Here is a 23870-nt window from a genome sequence, read left to right on the forward strand (position 1 = left end):
TGGCCGTGCACAGCCCTTCCTCTGCCGGCAGCCCAGGTGGAGCCCCCAGCCCCCTCCCCGGCTCCCCGCTGGTGTTCGCCTACCCGGCTGGTCCCTCCCCCTGCCCCTCCCCTCCTCCTCGGAGACCCGCCCCCTCAGAAGCCCTCCCCCTCAGAGACCCGCCCCCTCAGAGACCCCCCTCAGAGACCCGCCTCCTCAGAGACCTGCCCCCTCAGAAGCCCTCCCCCTCAGAGACCCCCCTCAGAGACCCGCCTCCTCAGAGACCCGCCCCCTCAGAGACCCTCCCCCTCAGAGACCCGCCCCCTCAGAGACCCCCCCTCAGAGACCCGCCTCCTCAGAGACCTGCCCCCTCAGAAGCCCTCCCCCTCAGAGACCCCCCTCAGAGACCCGCCTCCTCAGAGACCCGCCCCCTCAGAGACCCGCCCCCTCAGAGACCCGCCCCCTCAGAGACCTCCTCAGAGACCCTCCCCTTCAGAGACCGCCTCCTCAGAGACCCCCTCAGAGACCCGCCTCCTCAGAGACCCGCCCCCTCAGAAGCCCTCCCCCTCAGAGACCCGCCCCCTCAGAAGCCCTCCCCCTCAGAGACCCGCCCCCTCAGAAGCCCTCCCCCTCAGAGACCCGCCCCCTCAGAAGCCCTCCCCCTCAGAGACCCGCCTCCTCAGAGACCCGCCCCCTCAGAAGCCTTCCCCCTCAGAAGCCCTCCCCCTCAGAGACCTCCTCAGAGACCCTCCCCTTCAGAGACCTCCTCAAGACCTCCCCCTCAGAGACCCTCCTCCTCAGTTCAGTTCAGTTCAGCCTCTCAGACTGACTCTTCAGGACAACCCCATATACTGCAGCACGCCAGGCCTCCCTGTCCATCGCCAACTCCCGGAGTTTACTCACACTTATGTTCATTGAGTCGGTGATGCCATCCAACCACCTCATCCTTTGTCGTCCCCTTCTCCTCCTGCCTTCAATCTTTCCCAGCATCAGGGTCTTTTCTAATTAGCTCATCGAATGAGGTGGCTGAAGTATTAGAATTTCAGCTTCAGCATCAGTCCTTCCAATGAATATTCAGGACTGATTTCCTTTAGGATGGACTGGTTGGATCTCCTTGCAGTCCAAGGGACTCTCAAGAGTCTTCTCCAACACCACAGTTCAAAAGCATCAACGCTTTGGCCCTCAGCCTTCTTTATAGTTCAACTCTCACATCCATACATGACTACTGGAAAAACCATAGCTTTGACCAGATGGACTTTTGTTGGCACAGTAATGTCTCTGCTTTTTAATATGCTGTCTAGGTTGATCATAACTTTTCTTCCAAGGAGCAAGCGTCTTTTAATTTCATGGCTGCAGTCACCATCTGCAGTGATTTTGGAGCCCCCAAAATTAAAGTCTGTCACTGTTTCCACTGTTTCCCCATCTATTGCCATGAGTGATGGGACCGGATGCCATGATCTTAGGTTTCTGAATGTTGAGTTTTAAGCCAACTTTTTTGCTCTCCTCTTTCACTTTCATTAATAGACTCCAGTTCGCTTTCTGCCGTAAGGATGGTGTCATCTGCATATCTGAAGTTATTGATGTTTCTCCCCGCAATCTTGATTCCAGCGTGTGCTTCCTCCAGCCCAGCGTTTCTCATGATGTACTCTGCATATAAGTTAAATAAGCAGGGTGACAATATACAGCCTTGAAGTACTCCTTTCCCTATTTGGAACCAGTCTGTTGTTCCATGTCCAGTTCTAACTGTTGCTTCCTGACCTGCACACAGGTTTCTCAAGAGGCAGGTCAATTGGCCAGGTATTCCCATCTCTTTCAGAATTTTCCAGAGTTTGTTGGGGTCCACATAGTCAAAGGATTTGGCATAGCCAATAAAGCAGAAGTAGATGTTTTCCTGGAATTCTCTCGCTTTTTCAACGATCCAGTGGATGTTGGCAATTTGATCTCTGGTTCTTCTGCCTTTTCTAAATCCAGCTTGAACATCTGGAAGTTCACAGTTCACATACTGTTGAAGCCTGGCTTGGAGAATTTTGAGCATTACTTTGCTAGCATGTGAGATGAGTGCAACTGTGCGGTAGTTTGAACATCCTTTGGCATTGCCTTTCTTTGGGATTGGAATGAAAACTGACCTTTTCCAGTCCTGTGGCCACTGCTGTTTTCCAAATTTGCTGACGTATTGGGTGCAACACTTTCACAGCATCATCTTTCAGGATTTGAAATAGCTCAGCTAGAACTCCATCATCTCCACTAGCTTTGTTTGTAGTGATGTTCCTAAGGCCCACTTGACTTCTCATTCTGATGTCTGGCTCTAGGTGAGTGATCACACCATCGTGATTATCTGGGTCATGAAGATCTTTTTTGTACAGTTATTCTGTATATTCTTGCCACCTCTTCTTAATATCTTCTGCTTCTGTTAAGTCCATACCATTTCTGTCCTTTATTGAGCCCATCTTTGCATGAAATGTTCCCTTGCTGCTGCTGCTGCTGCTAAGTCGCTTCAGTTGTGTCCAACTCTGTGCGACCCCATAGATGGCAGCCCACCAGGCTCCCCCATCCCTGGGATTTTCCAGGCAAGAGTACTGGAGTGGGGTGCCATTGCCTTCTCCGAAATGTTCCCTTGGTATCTCCAATTTTCTTGAAGAGATCTCTAGTCTTTCCCATTCTATTGTTTTCTTCTATTTATTTGCATTGATCGCTGAGAAAGGCTTTCTTACCTCTCCTTTTTGTTTTTGGAACTCTGCATTCAAATGGGTATATCTTTCCTTTTCTCCTTTGCCTTTCATGTCTCTTCTTAGCTATTTGTAAGGTCTCTTCAGACAACCATTTTGCCTTTTTGCATTTCTTTCCCTTGGGGATGGTCTTGATCCCTGCCCTCCTCCTCAGAGAGCCTCCTCCTCAGATACCCTCCCCCTTCCCCTCCCCCTGCTCCTCCTCCTCAGAGACCCTCCCCCGCCCCCCATGCCCCTCCTCCTCGAAGACCCTCCTCCCCAGAGACTCTCCCCCTCAGAGACCCTCCTCCCCAGAGACCCTCCCCCTGCCCCTCCTCAGAGACCCCTCCCCTGCCCCTTCTCCTCAGAGTCCCTCCTCCTCAGAGACCCCCCTCCTCAGAGACCCTCCATACAGCCTCTGCGGGGTGGGAACAGGCTTCCTCATCCCTGAGTGTTAGAATTCAGATGCCCATCTGAGATGTGGGGCCTGGCCCTAGGTTGGAGAAAGTGCCCCCCCCCCCACATTCCCTGAGCCCGTGGCAGTCCTGGAAGGGTCCGGTCCCTTCAGGGGCAGTGCTGGGAGGGGCTGTGGCGGCCAGCTCTGTCTCTCCACAGCTGGGGCTGCCCGAAGCAGAATTACACCTTCAATGAGTCGTCCTCTGAGATCAACTGGTGAGTGTGCCTCCCAGCTCCTGCTCAGAGGTCCTGGGCAGGGTTGGGTGGCCAGAGAGTGACACTGCCTGGGCCCGCGGGACAGATGCCCAGTCACAGCCAGAGAGCCTCCTGGGATCCGCAGGACCTGGCTGAGCAGGAACAACTCTGGGGTGGCCCCGCGGGGTACAGCCCCTGAAACCCTGGGAGCAACCTAAGGGTGGCAGCAGGTGTCACCAGGAGCCGGCTTGGCCCAGCACCCTTGTGTGATGCCCTCCAGCCCCAGGGGCCCTGGGTGAGAGGAGACAGACAGGGGGGACCTGCCAGAGGGCCGGCCGCTGCCTCTGCAATTAATGAGCCTTTGATCAAAGAGAGCAGGTGCTGCGGTCAGGCAGTGAGAAGTGACCCCAGAGCAGCAGGGGCACTTGGGCCAGAGGCTAGGATAAGCTCCAGGGCCTTGGCCGCCTCCCTGATGGAGGCTTCTCCCTTCCAGCCTCCCTAAACCCACAGCCCTGCTCTCAGCCTTACTTCCCTCACCCACACCCCTCCCCTGGCACCCCAGCCCAGCCTTGCAGGTCAGTCCTGGCCCTCCACAGCAGCAGGATGCATCTGCCAGGCCCTGGCCACTGTTCCCAGCCCGGTCACCTGTCCCTGGGAGGCAAGAGGGTTAGGATCACAGGGACACGTAGGGACACACCAGCCCCTCCCTTCACACCTGGCCCTGGAAGCCCTTCCTTTCTGGCCCAGTGGGGGCAGGACAGCTTCTGAGCCCAGCCCAACTCCCGCTCAAAGGAAGGCCTGGGGATTTTAGTCTCTGTCCCCCGGTGGAGAAAGTGACTACCCGATACCCCGGCTGCAGCAGGGGCCCCTGAGGATCAGGCCTTGGCCATCTGGGCCTGGGGAGGTTGGGCAGGGTCAGCGCGGAGCTCGGCCATCTGGCCCCTCCTGCTGGTCTCACCCCAATCTTTGTCCAGAGGCTGTGTCTGGGCAGGGATGCCCCCTCCCCCGTGTCACTCTCAAGGGAGCCACGTGGGTTATAGTCAAGCAAGGATCTGAGGTCAGGAAACCAGAGAGCACGGATGACTAGCAGAGCCCCCGTGCAGGGGCACAGGGACCTGATGAGAAACAGTAGCCACCTGGGGCCGCCAGGCTGTCCCCAGAGCAGCCTTGCTCAGCCCCTGGTCTCACAGGCCCCTCCCCAAGGCCTCCTTTCTGGAGGAAGCCCACCTCCCCTCCTGCTCTCAGCCCCTCGAGGGCAAGGCTGCCACCCACTGTCCAGCTCAAGGAACAGCCTGGGATCAGCAGAGGCCCATATGGCTGGGGACCCCCAGCCTGGGGCTCACCTCCCTCTCTCCCCAGGGCCCCCATCCTGTGGGTGGAGAGGAAGGTGGCTCTGTGGGCCATTCAGGTGAGTGGGGCGCGGAGGGGCACGGCTCTGGGTGGGCCCCGCTGCCCCCCTGGCCCTGCTCAGAGGCTCCGTTCCCACCCCACCCCAGGTCATCGTGGCCATCATCAGCTTCCTGGAGACCATGCTTCTCATTTACCTCAGCTACAAAGTGAGTGCCCCCAGGCCTGGCCCTGCCCCGGAGGGCCCCGCCACTGACACCCTCTGCCAGCCCCCTCCCTCAGCCCCTTGCACCCCTTCCCTCAGCCCTCAGTCTCACCCCCTGACCTCCCACTGGCTCAGTTTGTCTGTCTCCTCAGCCCCCACCCCACCCCGGTGCCCCCTCCCCTCCATCCGCTCTGAAGCCCACCCCCTTGGCTCCCCAGGGCAACATCTGGGAGCAGATCTTCCGTGTGTCCTTCATCCTGGAGATGATCAACACGCTGCCCTTCATCATCACGGTGGGTGAGCCGCTGGCCGAGGCAGGGGCTGCCGAGACCCCTGCCCCCTGACCCGTCTCCTCCGCAGATATTCTGGCCGCCGCTGCGGAACCTGTTCATCCCCGTGTTTCTGAACTGCTGGCTGGCCAAGCACGCCCTGGAGAACATGATCGTAAGCCCCCCCCGCCCCCCACCCCCACCACTGCTTCACCTCTGTGAGGTTCCCCAGGACCCCAGGGCACCACTTGCCATGCCCTGGTCCTGGCCCAGGGGAGCTGGCCCACTCCCCTGGTGCCCAGGACAGTGACCGGCGGATACGTGTGCCTGTCACCACGAGATGCCCTCACGCCTCCTTCCTGGCCAGCTGGAGCCTCATCCCTGATGCCCCGGGGACAGTCACCCAGGCCTGTCCCTGACCCTGGAATCATGGCTGGGGGAGGAAGAGGGTGAACATGCACGTGAGAGGGTGTGGGCCCCAAGACCCAGGGTCACAGGCAGCCCTGTGCTTAGCAAGGACCGTTTCCTCCCGGGGCACCCCCCGCCACACACCCCCATCCCAGCTGCAAAGGGAGGGGTCGGGGCTGAGGTCACGGCCTCTGGCCTATACATGGCGGGGAGCGAGAGAGCTGAGGTCAGGTGGAGTCCTTCCCCTGCTCGCTCACCTGTGTGTGTCCGGGGTGGCGGGAAGGGCCCTGGGCTCCGTCCCATCCAGGCTGAGCCGCTGATGGCACCGTGTCCCGTCCTGCAGAACGACTTCCACCGCGCCATCCTGCGCTCGCAGTCGGCCATGTTCAATCAGGTCCTCATCCTCTTCTGCACCCTGCTGTGCCTGGTCTTCACGGGGTGAGTCCCTGCCGGCGGCCGCCCGCCCATCCCAGGTAGAGCCGGGCCCTCGCATCCAACAGGCCGGGCGGGCCTCAGGGTGGTGGGAGGCAGCCCGACTGGGACAGAGGGCCAGGAGGCAGCTCAGGGCCCACGTTCCAAACCAGAGCTGCCCAAGTCCAGCTCCTCCAGGGTCCAGGACACAGCGTGGGGAGGGGCACTGGCTCTCGGCCGGGTGGGGACCCTGGGCGCAAGGCCCAGCTGAGAATAAGGTCTGGGAGCCACCAGAGTGAGAGGTGGGGGGCCTGAAGGGGAGACCCCGTCCCCCTGCATGCCTGCCCCAGGCCAGGACAGGGGAGGCCCCAAGGCCATGTGCCTCCTACCCTCCCTCCCCGCCACCAAAAAAAACACACAGACTTGAGTGGAGCAGGCTGGGGTGTCTTCAGGGTGGGAAACTCCAGGGTGATTCAGCCCGCCCCCTCTCCGCAGCCAGAGCGTCTACTCTGGGGAGGGTCCCTGCATGCTGCTCCATGTGTGCACTGTGGGCCCCCCAGGCCCTGCCAGCAGCACCTCCCAGCCTGGGGACAGGACGTGGGGCCACAGGAGTAGCAAGGAGGACTCTCCAGCTCTGTGCTGGGTAGGGGCTGTGTGTGCCCCATGCCGTCTGACCCCTGGGTGAGGATGAGCCTGAGGTGGGTGGTGGGTGGGGCTCACAGCCTGGGTGGCCACATCCACACTCTCGGACCTCAAGCTCACACTGAGCCTACGCAGTGCTATGTCCACGCTCGTGGCCAGTTTTCCAAGGGCCTCAAAGGAGCCTCAGGGCCAGAAAGGAAGGTCAGGTAGGAGGGACGTGTTGGGTGTGCCAGCTCTGTAGGCCAGGGTCGGGAGGTGCCCGGCTGGACTCAGGCCCAGGCTGGGGGCCATGTGGGTGACGAATGACAAGGAGCCGCGGGCAGGCAGAGCCTCACTCTGGGAGCCGGGTGGCCGAGGCCCCACCGCCGCCCCTCCCCGGCTCTAGGACCTGCGGCATCCAGCACCTGGAGCGCGCGGGCGACAACCTGTCCCTCCTGACGTCCTTCTACTTCTGCATCGTCACCTTCTCCACCGTGGGCTATGGGGACGTGACACCCAAGATCTGGCCGTCCCAGCTGCTGGTGGTCATCATGATCTGCGTGGCCCTGGTGGTGCTCCCGCTGCAGGTGAGCCCTGCCCAGGAGCAGAGCCGACGAGGGCGGGGGACATGGCTTCCTGGTGGGGTCTGTAATCAGTGAGGCTGCTGCATCAGGACAGGGCGGGGACTGGCGCTCTCAGACGGCTCCCCAGGACCTTTGCCGAGTGTGGAGCGGGAGGGGCTTCCAGGGTCTCCGCAGGCTGGGAATCGGGAGTCCTCAGCCGGTGCAGCGGCAGCTGCTTCCTGTCAGCTGTCACCAAGGCCGATCTGCCAGCTGAGCACAATGGGGACAGTGCAGGACTCCACCTGTGTTTAGATAAAAGGTAGAGGCCCAGAGTGGGGCCAGGCAGCTGTAGGCACTGCCCCCTGCAGCCCTTAAGAGGGCAGGAGAAGGTCCAGGGAAGGATCAGGACAGGCTGTAGGGAGCCAGACCTCGTGGTGGACACTTGGGGTTTGGGGGGATGAGGGCAGGGGAGACACCTAACTGGGGCTATAACAGGGCCCAGTCCACCCAGGGGGCCCTCTGCTGACCTTGAGCTCAACTCCTTACCCCCATTCCGACCCCCACCCAATAGCTCAGAACCCCAGCCCCAGCTGACACCCTCCCTTCCCCACTCGCCCCAATCCAGAGCACAGTGTACCTGCCAGGAAAGCCAGTGTCGCCCTCTATCAGTGATGAAAAAGGATGGTCCCGGTTACCATCCGGCATTCTTCTTTTAATTTACTATTTCTTTCTTTGGCTGCACCGGCTTAGTTGCAGCACGTGGGCTCTTCAGTCTTCATTGTGACATGCAGGATCTTTAGTTGTGGCATGCGGGACCTAGTTCCCTGACCAGGGATCAAACCCAGGCCCCCTGCACTGGGAGCTTGGAGTCTTAGCCACTGGATCATCAGGGAAGCCCCTGTCCTTCATTCTTCCTTATACCACGTTCACAGTTAGTGTCCTTAGAGATGAAGACAGTGAAAACGCCCACCAGTAAATGTCCCTCCCAGAGTAACAGTGACAACAGCTGACAACATCCTCCCCACTCGGGGCTGACTTGTCACGTGGTACTTCCTGCAGCTGTTAGAACAAAGCACCCCACAAATGAAGTGTGGGGGCTTGAACCAGAGGAATCTAATCTGTTATGGGCTTCTCCAGTGGCTCAGTGGTCAAGAATGCCCCTGCAATGCAGGAGACCCCAGTTCAATTCCTGGGTTGGGAGAAGGGAAAAGCTACCCACTCCAGTATTCTGGCCTGGAGAATCCCATGGATTTATAGTCCATGGGATCGCAGAGAGTTGGACACGACTGAGTAACTTCACTTCACTAATTCTGTCTGATCTCATGTTAATGCATTACTTCTGCAAAGACCCTATTTCCACATAAGATCACATTCGGAGGTTCTGGGTGGACAGGATTTCAGGGGTCATTGTTGGATCCTCTACAACTAGGCCATTTGCCCCTCGCTGCAGCCCTGGGAGGCAGGCACTGTCGGGCTATTTTGCAGATGAGCTGCGCACCTGTGCCTCGTGGGGCTGAAAGGTTGTTGTTGAATCACGGAAGATACCGGGATTCTTGGCCCCCGGAGGAGAAGAATTCAATCCGGGGCCAGAGACGAGGCTTGCTCGCTCAGAGCTTTTGTGTAATAAAGCTTTATTAAAGTATAAAGGAGATAGAGAAAGCTTCTGACATAGGCATCAGAAGGGGGCAGAAAGAGTACCCGCTTGCTAGTGTTAACAATGAAGTTATATAATCCAAAGAATGTCTGGAGGTTGTAAAGACCTCATCAGACCTACTCCCATAATTTACATTTTAAGATAACACTGTCCTCAGGCAGGATACATCCTTGTAAAGACCAGGTCTACTCCCATAATTTACATTTTAAGATAACAGAAGGTTTAATCCAAAGACTGTCCTTAGGCAGGATACATTATTGTTATATAATCCTAAGGAATGTGGAGAAAGAAAAAAGTTTGTCCTTTCTTCCTCCTTGAGAATTCCAGACCCCCCTCTCCCTGGGGACCCCTAGACTCCCTATCAACCTGCCTAGGAAATGACTCTCTCATTCCCCCCTTTTCTTTTAGGAGAATTATGTTGCCTAGGGAAAAGGGGCGTCGTTCTCATTCCGTAACTGCTTCCGAGCTGACAAGGGGCGTTGTCCCTAAATTGGTGAGGCAACATATTCTCCTAATCCTCATATTGAGGATATCTGATCCAGGGGCCCCAAATAGTAGCTGGAGGAAGCTACAGCAGTAGCAGGAGTTTGAGCAACCGTTTGTAACTTAAAAGCTTTCATGCGGCTAGAAACAAATCCAGTTATACAATTACAGATGCAGGGAGCAAACAGCAAGAACAAAACAACCAGAATTATTGTAATTAAGATAGTTGCCCACCATGGGGAACCAGTTAACGTTTCCTAAAGTGAGGCAATTGAGGCATCAGGAGTATCCATGGCCCTAATCATCTTGTTCATGTGGTTAGTAAAATGAGTAACGTTCATGCTTATATCAGGTATATATGTACAGCATTGGGAATGAATAATGGCACAGGTTCCTCCTTGTGCAGCTGTCAGAATATCTAGAGCCAATCTGTTTTGTAAAACCACCTTTCTAATTTGTGCTTGTTCAGCATTAAGAGCTGAAATAGCCTTTTGAGAATCTTGTAATGCCTGTTGAGTAAAATTATTCAAAGCATCCACTCGTAACATAACATCTGTAGTTCCCAAAGAGGGAACAAATGCTGCAGCCAAATAATCATACCAATGAAATACAGACCTTGCCCACCGAGTTTTAAGGTGGGGTAAATTAGCAGGCTTTTCTGGAAGCTCTGAAAATATAAAGCTGTGAGTAAAGGCTAGACCCAGGATGCATCTCCCTATCCAACCAGGGGGAACATGCCCATAGGTAAGAGCCACATATCCAATAAGTCCCGTTTGGAGCAAGCCAGCGCGACTGAGATATCCAGTCCCAATTCATGCCTGGCCAGACAAAGGGAGAACCTGAACTGGGATTGGAAAACGCGGGAATGATTACATTGCATGTTTCCTGAGACAAATTTCCCAATTGTTTCCAATCATTGTAATTAAGTTGTTGGCTAACTTTTGGGGACGGCTCTGTTTGTTCCCAGCATATAGAGGCAGTACATATTAAACGTCCTTTTTCAGGAGTTAGCCATATAACCTCATCCCATATTTGATAAACGTCAGGTAAAAAACCATTAGATCTAGACCTATTTGCCTTATATGTAGCAAAATAGTCATTGAACCGAGACAATGTATAATCAAAATTAAAAGTCGCATTATGTCCATAGTTAAAAGTACAAAGTGTTGCACCAGTCCATTTTAGGGTTGGTAAATGTCATCAGATGAAGAAGAGGCATCACATGTGATTGTTGTCGAAGGTATTCACAGACTTGGAGAAAGTCTTTTCCTTGAAGTGGGGATGTCCACCAGAGGAAGCCTTCCACTGATGAAGAGGGGAGCGCTCCGCAGACCCAGCAGTTAGACCGATTGTGGAATGCAGCATAGGAGTGAGCCCAGGACAGGAAGACATTGTCTTGAGGATCCAACGGCAGACTCAGGATTTTTGGAGTCAGCAGAAGTAGACTCACATAGATTATCAGGCCCATCCGCTGCCCTTTGCTTAACTCTAGAGCTCGGGTCAGAGCCACAAGCTCCGCTAACTGAGCACTGGTTCCCTGGGGGAGAGATTTTGCTTCCAAAACCTGTTCCGCAGTCACCACAGCGTAACCTGCTTTACGCTTTCCATCCCGAACAAAAGAACTGCCATCTGTAAATATTTCCATGTCAGGATTGTCTAATGGGGTATCCTTTAGATCCTCCAGAGCTGCATAGTTTAAAGTTAGGAATTGAGAACAATCGTGATCAGGTGTTTCATTTTCCTTCTCAGGAAGGAAAGTGGCAGGATTTAGATTTCCACAAACTTTAAGCTTAGTTTCTGGTCCTTCTAACAACAATGACTGATACTTAAGAAGCCTACTGTCTGTCATCCAAATACTAACCTTCGAATTTAAGATTCCACTCACATCATGAGAAGTCAGGACAGTAAGGTTTCGTCCATTAATTATTTTTAAAGCTTCAGGTGCTAATAAAGCCGCTGCCCCAATTACTCTTAGGCAGTGGGGCCACCCACGTGAAACTACATCTAATTCTCTGCTTGGATAAGCAATAGGTTGCTGGTGAGGCCCTCGGGGTTGTGTCAAAACTCCCAATGCCACACCTTTTCTTTCAGTGACAAACAAATTAAATTCTGACCCTGTGGGCAAGCTCAGAGCTGGAGCTTGCAGGAGAGCAGTCTGAAGAACCTTAAAAGCCTTTTGAGTTTCTGGAGACCAAACCAGTTTGTCGGTTTGGGCCTGCTGAGTTTCAGCTATAAGTTTATATAAAGGCCGGGCAAATTCCCCATAACCCGGAATCCAAATGCGACAGTAACCTGTGATTCCCAAAAACCCTCTCAATTGTCTTAAAGTCATAGGTAGGGGGTGATTTAGTATAGGTTTAATTCTCTCAGGGCCTATGGGCCTAGTCCCTTCTGATATAATTAGGCCCAGATATCTAACTGACTGTTGACAAAGCTGAGCCTTTTCTCTTGATGCCTTGTAACCATAGCCTGCCAGAAAGTTTAAGAAATCTGAGGCTCGTGAACAAGCTTCCTCTGTCTCAGCATAGAGCAAACTATCATCTACATATAAAACCACCACTTCAGAGCTATTAAAGTTTTGTAGATCCCGTGACAAACTTTGTCCAAATAAGTGAGGACTGTCACGAAATCCCTGGGGCAAAACTGTCCAGGTTAACTGAGAAGCTGGTTGTGTAGGGTCTTCAAAGGCAAATAGAAATTGACTTTCTTCCGCCAAAGGCACTGAATAGAAGGCATCCTTTAAATCAATTACTGAGAAATATTTGGCCCGTTCAGGAATTTCAGACAATAGAGTATAAGGATTAGGCACCACGGGGTGTAAAGGAACTACAGCCTCATTTATTATTTGTAAATCTTGAACTAGTCTCCATTTACCATTCGATTTCTTTATACCCAAAATAGGAGTGTTGCAAGGACTGTTACAGGGAATTAATAATAGTCCCTGCTCCTTTAAATTTTCAATGATGGGTTTTAACCCTTCCTTAACTTCAGGTTTCAGTGGATACTGCTTATTATGTGGAAATACGTGTGGGTCTTTGAGCTTAACAACTACAGGAATAGCATTTTGTGCTCGACCCACAGATTTTCCATCAGCCCATACTCTAGGATTTACATTTTGTTCAACTAAAGGGAGAGAAAGGGAGGGCTCCATATTTATGAAAACAGAGGCATGGACCTTGCTCAGTATGCTGCTAAGCTGCTAAGTCACTTCAGTTGTGTCCAACTCTGTGCGACCCCATAGACGGCAGCCCACCAGGCTCCCCCATCCCTGGGATTCTCCAGGCAAGAACACTGGAGTGGGCTGCCATTGCTCAGTATATCCCTTCCCAAAAGGGGTGAGGGAGATTCTGGCACAATCAGAAACTCGTGTGAAAACAGCACAGAATCCCAGTTGCAAGATAAAGAAGAACTGAAATAATATCTTTTGGCTCGTCCAGACAGTCCCATTATGGAAGCGGATCGGGAAGAAAGTGGGCCAGGGGCTTCAGTAAGCACAGAATAAGTTGCCCCAGTATCTAAAAGGAAATCAACGGATTGGCCCCCCATAATTATTAATACCCGGGGTTCCTCAGGTGTAGTTAGGATGGGAGCTTGTGTGGGGACCCCCGGGCACCTTCAGTCCTGATTGAGAGTCGGACCCCGGAGACCTACGCCTCTGGGGCAGTCTCTCTTCCAGTGTGGTCCTTTGCAGACCTGACATGGAACCGGGGGCGGCTTAGATACCTGAGGGCAATCCCGCTTGAGGTGCCCCTCCTTTCCACAGTAGTAGCAAGCCCATCCCTTTTCACCTGGGCCCCTCTGGGCATTTTTCTCAGGCTGTTTAAGAACGTTTTTCATAGCCAGGGCGAAGGCTTCCGCCTTTTCCTTTGTCTTTTTGTTTCCTTTCTTTCTTTTCCTCATATTCCCTACCATAATAGACTGTCTGAGCCAGTTGTAACAGAGTATCTAAAGACTGATTTGGTCCATACGCCTGTTTTAATAGCTTACGGCGGATATCTGGAGCCGACTGAGTGAGAAATCTATCCTTTAAGATCACTTTTCCCTCTTCACTTTCGGGATCAATCTCAGTGAATCTTCGAAGGCCTTCTCTCAGTCTATCTAGGAATTTACCAGGAGCTTCCTTCTCCTCCTGTTCTATGTCTGCCAATTTGCCATAGTTTAAAGGCTTAGAAGGCGCCTGCCTAAGTCCTTCAAGAATACATCTAACAAAATTACTCTGATCCCATCTTCCTTTAGCTGTGCTGTAGTCCCAGTCTGGTTCTATAGTTGGGACCGCCTGATTCCCAGTGGGGAGGGCCGCTATCTCGTTCTCCCTCTTCCCTACTGATTCATTACCAAGCCATTCATCTCCATAAGCAACCGCTTTTCCCAAAACTCGAGTCTTTGACTCGGGTGTCAGCGTTTGTCCCAAGATATACATCACATCCTTCCAAGTGAGGTCATAAAGCAGAGTAACACCTTTAAAGGCTCTAATATATTTTTCTGGGTCCTCTAAATAGTCTCCCAGATCCTCCTTGATTCTTTGTATTTCTTGATAAGAGAAAGGCTTATTAACTCTCACAGACTGATTCTTTCTCCCGGTGGGTGTTTCATAAAGAGGCAACAGCTTGTGTGGCTGTTCCTCAGTCTCTCTGGCTGCTCTGTGCATATGATCCCAGGGATAGATTGGAGAAACCTGTTTTTCCTCTTCTCTTTGTCCTCTGTCCTCCATCTCATCTCTTACTTCGATGGTCTGAGTTTCTACTGAAACCAGAGTAGTCTGAGGTCCTACGGAGACAGGAGATGTAAAGGAGGGAGCTGAAGGTTTCACGCCCAAATCTATACCCTTAGGACATAAGTCTGGCATATTTCGCTGAGAGAAAAAGGGCAATACATATGCTACTTCTACCCATTTCCCTTGTTCCTTACAGAACCGGTCTAATTGTAGAACAGTATTATACTTAAGAGACCCTCCAACTGGCCACCGTTTGCCGTCCTCCAATGGAATACTGTGGCCATGCAGTATCACATAGGAAGACCAGGTGTGTCTTCTTTAAGCCCTGGGGATCAAATCTATCCCAGTTTTTCAGGATACAGATCAAAGGAGTGAGGCTGGAATTATGAGAAATGCTGGACTGGAAGAAACACAAGCTGGAATCAAGATTGCCAGGAGAAATATCAATAACCTCAGTTATGCAGATGACACCACCCTTATGGCAGAAAGTGAAGAGGAACTCAAAAGCTTCTTGATGAAAGTGAAAGTGGAGAGTGAAAAAGTTGGCTTAAAGCTCAACTTTCAGAAAACAAAGATCATGGCATCCGGTCCCACCACTTCGTGGGAAATAGATGGAGAAACAGTGGAAACAGTGTCAGACTTTATTTTTGGGGGCTCCAAAATCACTGCAGATGGTGACTGCAGCCATGAAATTAAAAGACGCTTACTCCTTGGAAGGAAAGTTATGACCAACCTAGATAGCATATTGAAAAGCAGAGACATTACTTTGCCAACAAAGGTTCGTCTAGTCAAGGCTATGGTTTTTCCTGTGGTCATGGATGGATGTGAGAGTTGGACTGTGAAGAAGGCTGAGTGCCGAAGAATTGATGCTTTTGAACTGTGGTGTTGGAGAAGACTCTTGAGAGTCCCTTGGACTGCAAGGAGATCCAACCAGTCCATTCTGAAGGAGATCAGCCCTGGGATTTCTTTGGAGGGAATGATGCTGAAGCTGAAACTCCAGTACTTTGGCCAGCTCATGTGAAGAGTTGACTCCTTGGAAAAGACTCTGATGCTGGGAGGGATTGGGGGCAGGAGGAGAAGGGGACAACAGGGGATGAGATGGCTGGATGGCATCACTGACTCCATGGACGTGAGTCTGAGTGAACTCCGGGAGTTGGTGATGGACAGGGAGGCCTGGCGTGCTGCGATTCATGGGGTCGCAAAGAGTCGGACATGACTGAGTGACTGATCTGATCTGATCTGATCTGTAAGAGAGAAAAAAATCGACCAGCACCATTTTTTAACGGGAGGCGTCCCTCTCTGCTCTAGATGGGGGTGTAGACAGACGTTACACCAAAAGCTTTTCCTTCCTGGTCAGACTTAATCTGTCCCTTACCGACGCAGGCGCCGTACTCATCCCTCCCTGTTCTACCACCGAGATGGGGTGGGGATGTACCAGGGGTAGACTTGATAGCATCCCTACTTGACGTCCAGCTCTTCACCTTTAACCTTGCTTGCCTCTGATGTCACCCAGGGTGAATCAGAGTAACCTTCCATAATGCCTCCCAAGCTAAGACTACTAGGGGAAACATTCGTCACCTGAGTGCCTGTGCACAACCCTGAGTATTTCCTGACTACAATAAGACCGACGCAAACATAAAACTGAGATGTTCTTTCCAAGCATCACCACACCAGTATAACAGCCTCCTCTGATCCACTAAGAGCTGGCGTTATCAAAGAAAAAAAAAAACCCATTGCAGTCCCAATCTGAGTAACCTTTAACCTCAGAGATGTTCTGGGAGCTAGAGCTCCATCTAGCTTCCGAACTCCCAATTCCTAGCGAGGCTAGGCGCTTTCCGACTACCAATCCCAGTATGGGACCTAAGCCGCAGTACACAATAACAGTATAGATCACAAGTCCCTTGAAAGTCTATGATCCGATAGATTAAGTTAGTACTTCTAATTCCCAAGGAGTTATGAAATAGTTAAAGAGACCGAAAAGTTTGACCGAGAAAGGAGGGTTCGGTCCACACACTTTGCCCATTTCTGGTCAGTTCCCAAAGGAGACATTGGGTGCCTCTTGGCATTGGCAGGTCGGTATAATGCCCCGACAGGTTTCTGCCATAAGCCATATGAGATCACCGTGGAACCGCAGAGCAGGGCTCCTTACTTGCTTCACGCAGGGCATGCCATTCATTCACACAAGCACACCGTAGAGTTAGTAAAGCACAGCAGAAAATGTGTTCGCTAAGAGAACAAAGAACTAAAGCTCCAAGCATCCTTACCTTGTCCTGAAGGATCCCGGACGAGCCCCCAAGATGAAAGGTTGTTGTTGAATCACGCGAAGACACCGGGATTCTTGGCCCCCGGAGGAGAAGAATTCAATCCGGGGCCAGAGACGAGGCTAGCTCGCTCAGAGCTTTTGTGTAATAAAGTTTTATTAAAGTATAAAGGAGATAGAGAAAGCTTCTGACATAGGCATCAGAAGGGGGCAGAAAGAGTACCCGCTTGCTAGTGTTAACAATGAAGTTATATAATCCAAAGAATGTCTGGAGGTTGTAAAGACCTCATCAGACCTACTCCCATAATTTACATTTTAAGATAACACTGTCCTCAGGCAGGATACATCCTTGTAAAGACCAGGTCTACTCCCATAATTTACATTTTAAGATAACAGAAGGTTTAATCCAAAGACTGTCCTTAGGCAGGATACATTATTGTTATATAATCCTAAGGAGTGGAGAAAGAAAAAAAAGTTTTTCCTTTCTTCCTCCTTGAGAATTCCAGACCCCTCTCTCCTTGGGGACCCCTAGACTCCCTATCAACCTGCCTAGGAAATGATTCTCTCAGGGCTGGAACCCAACTGTCTGCCATCAGAGCCCCGACTCTGCACAGGTCTCAGGGATCACCCTGGGGTCTCTGGCCTCTCCCAGCAGGACCCAGTTCTGTGCTTCAAGGCCACGGGGTCTTGTTACTAGAACCTGCTGCTGCTGAGTCACTTCAGTCGTGTCTGACTCTGTGCGACCCCATAGATGGCAGCCCACCAGGCTCCACCATCCTTGGGATTCTCTAGGCAAGAAGACTGGAGTGGGTTGCCATTTCCTTCTCCAACGCATGAAAGTAAAAAGTGAAAGTGAAGTCGCTCAGTAGTGTCTGACTCTTTGCGACCCCATGGACTGCAGCCCACCAAGCTCCTCTGTCCATGGGATTTTCCAGGCAAGAGTACTGGAGTGAGTGGCCATTGCCTTCTACAATAGATACTCAATAAATTCAATGAGATGATCTTAACCTAGATATAGTACATCAACCAGAGCAGGTGAGCATGAGTGGAGGTGGCTGCTGGCACTGATTTTAAATCATGTGAGAAAAATGAACAACCTCAGTGCTTGGGATGAAAATAGTCAGAGACTTTCATGGGACCTGGCTGTCACCTACAGACATGGAATCAGACTGTAGAGGGAGGTCCTGGGCGGGTCAGCACCACGACAGCTCCGCAGGGCCCTGGCATTCCCCCTCACCCCGCCCACCTTTATGTCTCTGTCATTGTCCTATTTTTAAAAAGGGTTCCCAACACCCAAAGCTCATAGTCAGGAGGTGTGGGCCAGGGTAGATGTAGGCTGCTGCCTCGAATCACCCACAAACTTGACTTGGGCTCAGGACCACGGTACTCAAAGTGTTCCTTCCACATGGGAAGTCTGGGTCCCTAATTCTGTGGCTGAGAATTCTCTAAGACCCATCCAGGTTTCTCCAAATGTGTTTCAGGTGTGGACAGAGACCCAGAGGTCATGTAGTTACCTGGATGTCCAGAGTACGTGCTTTAGCATCCACTAACAGTCAGTTGGCCATCTGGGGCCGGGAGCTGGACTTGCCGCATATCTGCTACCCCACACATGGCCAGACCATCCACTGTGCCCCCACCTGTCCCCCTTGGGTTACCTGTGCCACAAATATCCAAGGCCTTCCGAGACATGGTCAGGACAGGGCTCCATTCTCGCCCTGCCTCCTCTGGCTTGCTCTGGTCTCCAACCTTCATGCCCAGCATGGGCTGGCTATCAGCCTTCTTGCCCTGCCCTGTGCTGTCGCAGTTCCTGGAGCCCCAGGCCACCTGGCGCTCACACGCTTTACCTGCAGTTTGAGGAACTCGTCTACCTGTGGATGGAGCGGCAGAAGTCGGGGGGCAACTACAGCCGCCACCGGGCCCAGACGGAGAAGCATGTGATCCTGTGCGTGAGCTCCCTCAAGATCGACCTGCTCATGGACTTTCTGAACGAGTTCTACGCGCATCCACGGTTGCAGGTGAGGCCCCGCCCCTGGTCCCACCCTGCTGCAGGTGAGGCCCCACCCCACTGCATGTGAGGCCCCGCCCACGGTCCCACCCACAGCTGCGGTGAGGCCCCGCCCACAGCCCCATCGGGACCCAGAACCCCCTGAGCTCTCTGGGCCTCTGTTTCCCTGCTTGTGGGGTGGAGTCTGGATGGTCTCCCTCATTGTAGGGAGTGGGTCTGTGGCGTCCTGCCTTCCTACCGTCACAGAGAAGGCTGGGGGTTCCAAGAGGCCATACAGAGGTGAAAACAGTAGGAAGGCAGGGTGGGCAGGGCGCCGGCGAGCTTGCCAGGGGGCTGACGGTGCCCTACCTGCAGGACTACTACGTCGTCATCCTGTGCCCCACGGAGATGGACATCCAGGTTCGCAGGGTCCTGCAGATCCCACTGTGGTCCCAGCGGGTCATCTACCTCCAGGGCTCCGCGCTCAAGGATCAGGACCTCATGCGGGCCAAGTGAGCGCCGGGTTGCGGGGAGGGTGCGGTCCTGCGCCGGCCAGCCTAAGCGGCGGCCCTGAGCACTACACCAGCCGGAAGGGGCCATCAGCCGGGCGGCAGCTCCAGCTTTGTGCCTGCTGCCCGCCCAGGCCAGCCGGGCCCCTCACTGACCCCCGCATAGCCTCCTGGGCAAGCCCACCAGCTCCTCTCCCACCTGCCTGGCTGTGTTTGGGGGTGAGGCGGGGGCTGCTACTGCTGCACCTTGGGTGGGAAGCTGAGGCTGTGGGTGGATATTCTTCTAAAGATGAGGTGACAGGGTGACTTGAGGTAAGGAGACTGAGTTGTGAACAGAACTTTCCAGAATCTGCTGCAGCACATTCTGAGACACCCGGGAGGGGGCCCCCCACCCACCCCCGGAAGGGCCCTCCCATCCCCCGCCACTCGTCACCATTTTATTACAGAGCCTGATGTAACCTTCGTGGTGAAACGGTAAACATGTGGGTTGTATGGAGGCCAAGGCGGCAGGATCCCGGGTAGCCAGGGCCCCCATCCACGCATCTCCTGAGCCCAGGAATCAAGGGCCCGACAGGGACAAGTAGGGGGTGCAGGGTGATGAGGAGCGAGGCGCCAGGCCTCCCTGCCCTGGGGCAAGTGGACCCTCTCTCAGGCGGCCTTTCTGCAGCCAGGGGCTGGGGGCGGGGCATGAGGGGAGCAGACCTGGCCATCCCCAGACCTCTGGCAGCCTGTCCCAGAAGGGGACAGGACAGCAGGCGGAGTCCAGCATCTCTGCCACAAAGTGCACCCCCTTCCATGCCTCAGCCCCACCCTGAGTGTGTAGGGGCCCATCCTCAGCCCGTCCAGGGCTGGTCAGAGCGAGGCGGGGTCCTGATGGCCCAGACAGGGACTGCTAGTCCTGTGGTGCTCAGACCTGGTGCTTTGCAGGATGGACAACGGGGAGGCCTGCTTTATTCTCAGCAGCCGGAACGAGGTGGACCGCACCGCGGCGGTGAGTGCCCCCTGGCCACCGGCCCCGCGCCTGCCCGCCAGCCAAAGGGGCAGAGCCCCTCTCCCAGCCTGCTGGCTGCCCTCAGCAGTGACCGTGGCCTCCCTGCTCAGGACCACCAGACCATACTGCGTGCCTGGGCCGTGAAGGACTTTGCCCCGAACTGCCCCCTCTACGTCCAGATCCTCAAGCCTGAGAACAAGTTTCATGTCAAGTTTGCAGGTACGTTTGGCCAGGAGAGGGGGCACCCGTGTGGTCCAAGGGGAGCATGCTGGGGGCAGGGGTGGGGTTGAGGCAGAGCCCATGCAGGTGCTGCACCTGGGAGCCTGGGGGTCAGTGAGGGCAGGGGCCAAGGGCAGGGGAGGGGCAGGAACACCATCTGATGAGCACCTCTAGGGTGAACAGATCTATGCTGGACACCTGGGGGGCAAAAGGTGTTGCCAGCTCCCTCCCCCCACTCCCAGCCCTGGAGCTCTCCGCCAAGCCTGGGAAACAACCACAGAAGAGCAAGGAGAATTAACAGGCTCGGGAAAGTGGGGCGCTGGAGGGAGCCTTCTAGGGAGACAAGGGGGCGCCTACTGTGGGGGACAGTGAGAAGCACTCAGTGACCCTGACCTTCCTGCCCGCAGAGCACGTGGTGTGCGAGGAGGAGTGCAAGTATGCCATGCTGGCCCTCAACTGCATCTGCCCAGCCACGTCCACCCTCATCACCCTGCTGGTGCACACGTCCCGCGGCCAGTGAGTTCTGCCCTGGGACCACCACGTGGCATGCAGCGTGCTGCCCGGGAGAGGAGCAGACACTGGAGGCAGGGGACGTGTTGAGGAGCCTGTGATGGGAGGGGGTGAGGAGCCCGAGATGGGAGGGGGTGGCGACCTGGGAGGACCCAGCTGGGAAGCAGTAGGTGCCTTGCCAGGAGTGGGAGCTGGGGGCGGCCTTGGGGCTGCAGGGAATCACAGGCAGGGCCCTCCATGAAGCAGAGGGCCTAGTGGGGGTGGGGGGCTCAGGAGAGCCAGCGAGTCTAGAAACAGCGATAGGGGCAGGGGCAGGGGGGTGGTTGGGGGACGCGCTTGGCCTGTGGGAGAAGGCGCATTGGTGTTCAGCACCTGAGCTGGGGTCCCAGGTAGAGCGGGAGGTGAGGGGCTGTCCTGGGACAGAGGAGGAGTGCCATCTTTTCTCTAGCAAGACACCCCAACGGGTGGCCTTGGCTCCTTGTGGGGCCTGGGAGGCCCTCGGGGAGGAACCAAGATGTCGGAGGACCCACAGGCCACAGAAGCCGGTCTTGACTCTGAAACCTTTTGACACCCCCTGAAAGCTGGACCATTATGTTCACAGCTCTTTAAAACTGGCGGAGGGACCCATCAGGCCACACCCGGGTCTAGTCTCCCACAGACGGGGAGGGGCGGGGTCAGGGGTCACGTTGGCTTCCACCCACCCTGGAAGCCTGGAAGCGGCCAGGCCAGGCGGGGCAACGGTGGGGGTGACTTCCTGCCCGCGCCCCAGGGAAGGCCAGGACTCGCCAGAGCAGTGGCAGCGCATGTACGGACGCTGCTCGGGCAACGAGGTCTACCACGTGCGGATGGGGGACAGCAAGTTCTTCCGCGAGTACGAGGGCAAGAGCTTCACCTACGCCGCCTTCCACGCGCACAAGAAGTACGGCCCCTTGCACCCTGTCCTTGCCCGGGAGGGAGGGAGCGCTGAGCTGGACTCGGAGGCGGAAGTGGGCGGGGCCTCGCCCACCGTCGGGTGGGTGGGCGGGGCCTTGGGGTCGGACGCCACGCCCACTCAGCGTGAGACCTGCGCCCAGCGCCTCTCTCTGAGGCAACCCTCGGTGGGTCTTCGGGGTCAAGCGGGAAGAGGTCCTGACCCCCACGAGGAGCCCGAGAGGGGCAGCTCTGGGCTCCACCCCCGTCCGTCCGTCCGCCCAGGTACGGCGTGTGCCTCATCGGCCTGAAGCGCGAGGACAACAAGAGCATCCTGCTGAACCCGGGCCCACGGCACATCCTGGCGGCCTCCGACACCTGCTTCTACATCAACATCACCAAGGAGGAGAACTCGGCCTTCATCTTCAAGCAGGAGGAAAAGCAGAAGAGGAAGGGCTTCGCGGGGCAGGGGCTGTACGAGGGCTCATCCCGCCTGCCCGTGCACAGCATCATCGCCTCCATGGGTGAGGCCGGGCACCCGCTCCCGCCTGGGCAAGCGGGCAGGGGCCCCGCCCGGAGACCCCAGTCCTCAGGCCTGCACGTAACCCTGGGCAAGCCCCCTCTCTCTGGGCCTCAGTTTGCACATCGGTCCGGTGGGGTCATCCCTGCCTTCCTATGGGGACATCACTGCCAGCACTGGGAGGGAGCCTCCACCCCCAGGACAGTCCCGGGAGGGGCTGCCAGCCAAGTCCAGCCACTCTGTTCCAGGGACAGTGGCCATGGACCTCCAGAACACGGAGTGCCGGCCCACACAGAGTGGCGGGGGCAGCGGGGGCAGCAAGCTGGCGCTCCCCACAGAGAACGGCTCGGGCAGCCGGCGGCCCAGCATCGCGCCCGTGCTGGAGGTGGCTGACAGCTCGGCCCTGCTGCCCTGCGACCTGCTGAGTGACCAGTCAGAGGACGAGATGACGCCGTCGGAGGACGAGGGGCTGTCCATGGTGGAGTGAGTGTCTCAGGGCGGGGGGAAGACAGGCGCGCTCCAAGGGTGAGGGGAGGCACAGCATGTGCGTGCCTGGTGCCCAGGAAGAGGGGCCGCCAGCACTGGGCCTGAACCCATGCTCTGAACCAGGCTTCCAAACAGCCTCTGCGGAGACCTTGCTTGGCAAGTGGAATCTGGGGACCCAGCTCCTGGGCAGGAAGGCTGTGCTGTACCCCCTCACCCCTCGTCCTCCTCAGCCTCGCACTCTGGGCCGGCAGCCAGACCTGAGTACCACAGCCTACTTGATCAAGGCGGCTGCACTCTGAGCACGGTCTGCGGAGCCCTGGGTGAAGTGCCGTCCATGTCTGGAGACTGCTGGCCCACGCTGAGCTGTCATGCTGCTCTGGGTTTGAGTCCAGATCTTCCTCTGAGATCATGAGACGGAAAAGACCCCAGTGTGTCCTGGAGTCTCAGCCACTTGGCCTCGTCCCGAACAGATAGGCAGCACCTGACCCCAGGGCCATGGCCAGTCACAGGCCTGCACGGCCTGTCCCTCTCAGCTGGGCTGTCAGCGTGCTGTGGCCACTCTCTGCTCCTGCCTCTGTCCCTGGGGTGGAGTCAACGCACTTTAAAGATGGGTTGCTGGCACTGGGTCCAAGATCAAGGGGGCTCTGCAGGGCTCCTGCACACTCGGAGCAGGTGGCAGACTGGCCTCTAACGCTACCTCCCTTAAGCCAACTGGAGGCCGAGCAGAAGGCCAGCCCCTCTCCAGGTGGCCTGGTGGCCTACCACCCCACATGTCTGCACTGGGCACTGAGGGGCCAGCGGGAAGGTGGGGGGCAGCCTGTGGGGCACTCAGCCCAGCCTGGCCGCCAGTAGAACAGGGGCCAAGGGCCAGCATCTGCCCCAGCGTTGGGGCACTGGGAACACCAGGGTAGGGGAACCCCTTAAGGCTCTTCCGTGGCTCTCAGGCCTGTGTGAGCTCATGTGTGTGTTTGTGTGTGTGTGTGCATTGCATGGAATCTCCTTCGATCTCGAGGGAACAGACACAGGTCCTGGTCACAGCCCTCCTTCCTGCCTAGGGGTTGAACATAGGGGTCCTGGGGCTTCCTGGGCTGGAGGGGCGGTGGTGAGGCTCTGAGTGCCCCAGCCCAGTCTGGTCTGCGAGGCCTGGCGCCCCCGTGTGGCCACCCAGGGTGCGGGGCACATGTCTGAGGTTCCTGTCTCTCCCACTCCTCCAGGTATGTGAAGGGCTACCCTCCTAACTCACCCTACATCGGCAGCTCCCCCACCCTGTGCCACCTCCTGCCCGTGAAAGCCCCCTTCTGCTGCCTGCGGCTGGACAAGGTGGGTCACAGCAAAGATGGGGAGGCAGCAGGGACCCTGAGGACATCCTGACTCAAGTCCACCTCCCCAGTGTCTAGTCCTCTGAGGGGGGCAGGTTCCCTCCCTCCTGCATCCACATGCGTGTCTGAGGCGAGGGTGTGCCTCTCCTGACC

At 55.5% G+C, this 23870-nt stretch overlaps 1 protein-coding gene and 1 long non-coding RNA gene across 12 annotated transcripts in view; one reads left to right on the forward strand and one right to left on the reverse strand.

Annotated features, from left to right (window-relative positions):
• The window catches only part of KCNT1 (potassium sodium-activated channel subfamily T member 1), a 78740-nt gene that overhangs the window by 40746 nt on the left and 14124 nt on the right, over positions 1 to 23870 (forward strand). For 10 of the 11 annotated variants that reach the window (XM_045162371.1, XM_045162372.1, XM_045162375.1 and 7 more), the window contains 16 exons: positions 3300 to 3356; positions 4695 to 4743; positions 4832 to 4891; positions 5106 to 5180; positions 5248 to 5331; positions 5908 to 6002; positions 7003 to 7183; positions 18121 to 18285; positions 18630 to 18766; positions 19691 to 19754; positions 19865 to 19973; positions 20381 to 20489; positions 21253 to 21402; positions 21678 to 21916; positions 22161 to 22395; positions 23613 to 23718. In XM_045162371.1, the coding sequence (XP_045018306.1) occupies positions 3300 to 3356; positions 4695 to 4743; positions 4832 to 4891; positions 5106 to 5180; positions 5248 to 5331; positions 5908 to 6002; positions 7003 to 7183; positions 18121 to 18285; positions 18630 to 18766; positions 19691 to 19754; positions 19865 to 19973; positions 20381 to 20489; positions 21253 to 21402; positions 21678 to 21916; positions 22161 to 22395; positions 23613 to 23718 (1915 nt within the window). The remainder of the gene's footprint in view (positions 1 to 3299; positions 3357 to 4694; positions 4744 to 4831; positions 4892 to 5105; positions 5181 to 5247; positions 5332 to 5907; positions 6003 to 7002; positions 7184 to 18120; positions 18286 to 18629; positions 18767 to 19690; positions 19755 to 19864; positions 19974 to 20380; positions 20490 to 21252; positions 21403 to 21677; positions 21917 to 22160; positions 22396 to 23612; positions 23719 to 23870) is intronic. The other variant, XM_045162373.1, reaches the window with a different exon arrangement.
• LOC123328683 lies at positions 7251 to 8207 on the reverse strand. The gene is made up of 2 exons (XR_006543701.1): positions 7797 to 8207; positions 7251 to 7461 (listed from the first exon to the last, which is right to left on the reverse strand). It is a non-coding gene; the product is annotated as an uncharacterized LOC123328683 (long non-coding RNA).

Source organism: Bubalus bubalis, chromosome 12 (genome assembly GCF_019923935.1).
Source record: "Bubalus bubalis isolate 160015118507 breed Murrah chromosome 12, NDDB_SH_1, whole genome shotgun sequence".
NCBI classification, from domain to species: domain Eukaryota; kingdom Metazoa; phylum Chordata; class Mammalia; order Artiodactyla; family Bovidae; genus Bubalus; species Bubalus bubalis.